Below are 6,524 nucleotides of genomic sequence, written 5' to 3'. Positions count from 1 at the left end.
ATGTTTACCTTACTGGGCTCCGCCAATCAGGCCCCTGGGGAGCCAGACCCATGGTTTATAACAAAATTGGTTCCCCTTAACCCAAGGATGCTCCACAACAAATATGGACCAAATCCTTTCATTCTGACAGAATAAGAAGGATTTTAAAGAATAATTTGCTATGTTTCCCCTATTGGGCCCTGCCGCCCAGGCCCCTGGGGGGCCAGACCATTGATTTATACAAAATTGGATCCCCTTCACCCAAGGATACTTCAGACCAAATTTGGAACAAATCCTTTCATTCCTACAGAAGAACAAGGATTTCAAAGAATTTGCTATATTTTCCCTATTGGGCCCCACCCCTCAGCCCTCAGGGGGGCCACACCCACCGTTTATACAAAATTGGTTTCCCTTCACCCAATAATGCTTCAGACCAAATATTGACCAAATCCTTTCATTCCTACAGAGGAACAAGGATTTTAAAGAATTTGCTATATTTCCCCTATTTGGCCCCGCCCCTCAGCCCCAAAGGGGGCCACACCCACCGTTTATACAAAATTTGTTCCCCTTCCACCAAAGATGCTTCTAACCAAATTTCATTCCTACAAAAGAAGGATTTTAAAGAATAATTTGATATGTTTCCCTTACTGGGCTCCCCCAATCAGGCCCCTGGGGAGCCAAACCCATGGTTTATACAAAATTGGTTCCCCTTAACCCAAGGATGCTCCACACCAAATATGGACCAAATCCTTTCATTCCTACAGAATAAGAAGGATTTTAAAGAATAATTTGCTATGTTTCCCCTATTGGGCCCCGCCCCTCAGGCCCCTGGGGGGCTAGACCATTGATTTATACAAAATTGGATCCCCTTCACCCACGGATGCTTCAGACCAAATATGGAACAAATCCTTTCATTCCTACAGAATGAGAAGGATTTTAAAGAATTTTCTATGTTTCCCCTATCGGGCCCCGCCCCTCAGCCCCCAGGTGGGCCACACCCACCATTTATACAAAATTAGTTCCCCTTCACCCAATAAGGCTTCAGACCAAATATGGACCAAATCCTTTCATTCCTACAGAAGAAGAAGGATTTTAAAGAATAATTTGCTATGTTTCCCCTATTGGGCCCCGCCTCTCAGCCCCCAGGTGGGCCACACCCACCATTTACGCAAAATTGGTTCCCCTTCCAACAAAGATGCTTCTGACCAAATTTCGTTCCTACAGAAGGGATTTTGAAGAATAATTTGCTATGTTTCCCTTACTGGGCTCCACCAATCAGGCCCCTGGGGAGCCAGTCCCATGGTTTATACAAAATTGGTTCCCCTTAACCCAAGGATGCTCCACACCAAATATGGACCAAATCCTTTCATTCCTACAGAAGAAGAAGGATTTTAAAGAATAATTTGCTATATTTCCCCTATTGGGCCCAGCCCCTCAGGCCCCTTGGGAGCCAGACCCATGGTTTATACAAAATTTGTTCCCTACTACCAAAGGATGCTCCCCACCAAATATGGACCAAATCCTTTCATTCCTACAGAAGAAGAAGGATTTTAAAGAATAATTTGCTATGTTTCCCCTATTGGGCCCAGCCCCTCAGGCCCCTGGGGGGCCAGACCCTTGATTTATACAAAATTGGATCCCCTTCACCCAAGGATGCTTCCGACCAAATATGGAACAAATCCTTTCATTCCTACAGAAGAAGAAGGATTTTAAAGAATTTGCTATATTTCCCCTATTGGGCCCCACCCCTCAGCCCCCAGGGGGGGCCAGACCCACCATTTATACAAACTTTGTTTCCCTTCCCCCAAGGATGCTTCTGACCAAATATGAAACAAATCCTTTCATTTCTACAGAAGAAGAAGGATTTTAAAGAAGAATTTTCTATATTTCCCCTATTTGGCCCCGCCCCTCAGGCCCCTGGTGGGCCAGACCCAAGTATTCCAGTGACAGGAAGGTTATTTCAGTGTGACATTCAGAATTGTGTATTGGACTGATTGATTGGACTTTGAAATGCATCCCTGAATTGCAATGCACCTATTTCACATAGAAACACTGCTATTCACGTATTTCTCATACAAACACTGATGTACACGTATTTCTCATACAAACACTGTTGTACACGTATTTCTCATACAAACACCGGTTTACACGTATTTCTCATACAAACACTGATGTACACGTATTTCTCATGCTATTAAACTGTTTAAAATGTGTTTGGTTTATGTTGTTAGTGCTAAATAGATACGAAATGATTTACGTACGTTTAACATGTAGGAAGGAAGGAGCACAGATTACTCAGTTTTCAGGGTTTCTTTTCAGACATGACTTACAAAAGATTTATCGTGCTGGTTTTCAATTCATAATTGCAATTTTAGACAGTGGTACAGGCATCCTTAACGTAACTTGTTACGGAGACAACAATTTTGTCCCTCTTTAACCTACATCTGTGTCGTTGACCGAGCTTTGAAGAATTTCGCTAGTGTACACGTGATCAGCACCTGGCTCGGGAGTATATCTGAATGAAATTCCCTTGCAATATCTACTATATATATAGTAACTATGATCTCTGGGGCATGATAGCCCACTTTTATTATATTTTAATATTTTAATGGTAGACCTTCACTCTGGCTAGCTACATCGATCTCAACTCATAATATTCTATGCAAATCATTTTCTTCTATTGCCGTTATCTTGGAAAAAGGTAAAGGTCATTTGTTCTAACAAACTTGATACTCTTTAACCACAGATCCAAAACCTTAACTCAATGAAATTCAGCGTTTTTCCGTAACTTTACTCATTTTAACAAAATTGAAACACCTATTCCCTGGAAGTAGCAGAAAACATACCATGACACTAGAGTTCATGATTTTGTCATTTAAAACATACATGATCCCCATGTCTATAAATATAGATCAAGGTTTTTCCATTCAAATATAATAATAACCAGTTTCCTAAGCAATCAAGCCACTCTCCAATATCTTAGTTTCAGGCTAAGATTCTGCAATATTCAAGCCTTGTCTTGCAAGGTTGAGTTACGAATCTTCACACTTGACCCGAGATAACCTGGACAGATTATTGATAATATATATCACATGTGTAAAATAAGAAACCAAACTTCGACATTTATAATTTAATCAATATTTTATTGATTTACGAGTCAATAATATATACAAAGAGGGTTAACATATAATACTGAGACACCGCAGATCACCAACCCAGTCTTGCCATTATATATGTATAACTTTAATTTGTACCCACATTGGAATTGTAAAGAAATTCATGATAATGAAAAACACATTCACTCTTGCACAAGTACTGGTTTACATATAATGATTCTCCTGTTTCACCAAATACATTGAAGAGAATTTAAATCTCTTGTGTAATGTAGACGTTGCAATCTGATCCCGAGTGTTAAGATTTCATGTTTAGTATTATCCAGTGCTTAACCCTTTTACCCCTAGGTAACATTAGTAGACTCTACCATACATGTATCTGGGTAAGTCCATTATGGTCTACAGTGGTGAAAGGGTTAACTTCAGAAATCTTATCCCTAGAGTTGAGATTCGTGTCAATCACACAAGAATGATTCATTGCTTTTCTGCCACACTTTCCTACCATAAAAATAAATTGCAACGTTGATCCAGATGTACTGCAATCATCAAGTAAAAAGTGTATTTGCCAACAAGAACAAAGTTTTAGGACGAACATCAAAGATACTAAATAAAAACTCTTCAGCAGATTTTGTTTTTCTTCTTCTATTTTATGTAATTGTGTCAAAAAAAATACCCAAACTTATCTTTAATTCACATCTGATGCATCGCAGGAAATTGCACGAATTAAATAGCACTTTCAAATATGACAAATTTACAATGACATTCGATCATCCAAAACCTACTCACAGCATACTTTTATCATTCCATCAGTTACTCATTTTAACAATTGCTCCATATTAAGCAAGAATTACATTGTTATTCATATGCAATCAGAAACGCATGGTCCATCTTCAATTAATCCCTTTTTGCATGAACATTTGGAAGGATTTGGTGTTTGTTAAACTGCGACAGAGCTAGGCAAATCTTGTTTGTCAAGTTCAGATGATCCAATACTATATGTGAATGACATTAATCTGAAAGTTTTTGAATGGATCTCAAACTATTGCATTCATCCTGCAACAGGCCAAGAAGTTCAATTCATGATCTAGGACTCAAAGCAGGGGGATGGACTTATCGAAGGACATCAAAATAGCATTTGCTGGCATTACTGATGAACAACACTAGATAAGAACACGCTTATCACCAATTACCAATTAATCTATAAGGCAACAACAGGGCCCTGCTCAAGCTTTCAGCCTCACTTTGAGCGACTGTATATAGCCTCATTCTCACTTGATTGAGTAGAATGGCTCTGGCAAAAGTTTGAAGCCTCATTCTGGTCAGAGTTTGTAGCCTCACTCTGGCTTAAGTTTGTAGCCTCACTCTGGTCCAATTTTGTAATTTCACTTTGACTTGAGTTTATAGCCACAATTTATTGGAGTTGTGTTTTGCTCAATATTAAGCACGGAATATTGAAGGTTTGCAGCCTTCAAATTTGTAGCCTCATTTTGGTTAGAGTTTGTAGCCTCGCTCTGATGAGAGTTAAAATCACTTCAGCCCGAGTTTGCAGCCTCATTCTGGTCGAATTTTAGAGTTTTGACAGACACATTTTGCAGCTACCTTGCGGCCAGTGGGAACGGCTAGATTGCAAATGTGGACAATCTGCTGGTTCGAGAACACGCCCGGTATGCTCTTCATGATCTGAGACAGCTGGTAAAAAAAAAAAAGTCATAATATCAATCTTTCATTTATTTTACCTCCAGGTGTTTCATTTTTTAAGGATAAGAGGTATATACTGTATATGGAGAAAACTGTGCTGCACTTCTATTTTGTCTCTTTGCCCTTCATAATTATTGTTCTTATTAAAACCCAGTTATCAATAAAGTAGCCTACCGTTTATCAACTTTGAACTGACTATGTTATCATTATATATATAGGTTAACTTTACAGCACAACCCATCATCTGAGGGAAATCAACGGCAGACAATGAAGGCCAAGTTTGTTTTGAATACAAACAGAAATTGAAAAATGATTTTGCTTTCGAAAAACGTCTGTTTCCTTATATTAGTCAAGCAAAGAGTGTAAATGCCCCTCGTCTCAACTCGAAACCACTGAAAACAACTCACTAAGCCTCAGGGCTTAGTGAGTTGCTGAGGCTTAGTGAGTTGTGAGTAAAGTCAGCTGTCAAAAATCGTAGGGACATTTCGCCCAATGGCACTCTTAATACTGCAGGCAGTCAGGGGGATGGGTAACTGGTCGTTTACACTTTTTGTTTGACAAAGGAAACAGACGTTTTTGGAAGCTCGCAAAATAAGTTTTCAATTCCTGTTTGTGTTCAAAACAAACTTAGCTTGTATTATTCATACCAAACAGATTAATCTTATTCCGAATGACAGGCAACCCTTCAAAATTTAACATCTGTGGGGCATCAATGTGAGAAAACCTAACACATCTCATATTCCAAGGGTTTCAATGACAACCCGATTCAACTCACCATCTGAGGGGGTATAAATTGGTGGATGAATTGTGAGTACTGTCCCCCACACTTTATGCTTTCCTCTATGAACGCCACGATGAAGCTAGTCCGTGGACTTATCGTTGTACTGTGGGCAATGGCGTTCATCAGCCGCAGGAGGTTGGCTATAAAACAAAACAAAGACATGCGGTATTGAAGACAACAGTAATATATACTGAATAACAGGTACTTTTCCTGGCAGTTTTTTCAACCACAATAAAAATGTGTCTATTAAAAGAAGAGGCCCAAGAGGGCCTGTATCGCTCACCTGAATATTTAAGCAGTCATAGCAAAATATTCTCATTAAATATTATATTGCACTAAAAATATTTGCCTCGCAAACTTTGTTGGCTCCATCTGTTGAAACTACCAGCAAAATATTATTATAAGATTCTATGCTTTTAGATTCTTCTTCAGAAGTTGCTTGACATATTTTTCCCTGTGATCTTGTAAGTAGGTCAATGTCATTTTCCTTCTCAAATTGGTTAGCTCTATTCCAAAAAGCTACCAGCCAAATCTTATGAATCCATTCCTTTTAGTTCTCAAGAACAAATCCATTAAAATGTTGTTGACCTCTGTGACCTCTAAAGTAGGTTGAGGTCATTTTCATTTGCAAACTTTGGTGAGCTCTATCCCGGGAAGTCACCAGCCAAATATTATAATTTTATGCCTTTTAATTCTTCAGAAGAAGCTGTTTGAACTGTTTGACATATTTGAACGCTGTGACCTTGAAAGTAGGTCAAGGTCATTTTCATTCGCAAACTTTGTTTGGCTCTTTCCCAGGAAGCCACCTGCCAAATATTAAGATTTTATAACTACCAGTTCTTCAGAAGAAGTCGTTTAAAGTGTTTGACATATCTGCCTCATGTGACCTTAAAAGAAGGTCAAGGTCATTTTCATTCTCAAACTTTGTTCGGCTCTTTCCTAGGAAGCTACAA

The 6,524-nt window shown here is 39.0% G+C and overlaps 1 protein-coding gene across 5 annotated transcripts in view; it reads right to left on the bottom strand.

Annotated features, from left to right (window-relative positions):
* Window positions 1–3,101: 3,101 nt before the first annotated feature.
* Window positions 3,102–6,524, bottom strand: part of LOC110452910 (mediator of RNA polymerase II transcription subunit 24-like) — a 43,876-nt gene continuing 40,453 nt past the window's right edge. For all 5 annotated transcript variants that reach the window (XM_021501656.1, XM_021501657.1, XM_021501659.1 and 2 more), the window contains 2 exons: window positions 5,566–5,711; window positions 3,102–4,781 (listed from right to left, as the gene is read on the bottom strand). In XM_021501656.1, coding sequence (XP_021357331.1) covers window positions 4,644–4,781; window positions 5,566–5,711 — 284 coding nt within the window. In that variant the 3' untranslated portion in view covers window positions 3,102–4,643. The remainder of the gene's footprint in view (window positions 4,782–5,565; window positions 5,712–6,524) is intronic.

This window comes from Mizuhopecten yessoensis, unplaced genomic scaffold (genome assembly GCF_002113885.1).
Source record: "Mizuhopecten yessoensis strain PY_sf001 unplaced genomic scaffold, ASM211388v2 scaffold6971, whole genome shotgun sequence".
Classification (NCBI taxonomy): Eukaryota; Metazoa; Mollusca; class Bivalvia; order Pectinida; family Pectinidae; genus Mizuhopecten; species Mizuhopecten yessoensis.
Note: the sequence above shows the minus strand (reverse complement) of the source record. Positions and strands in the feature narration are given on the sequence as shown.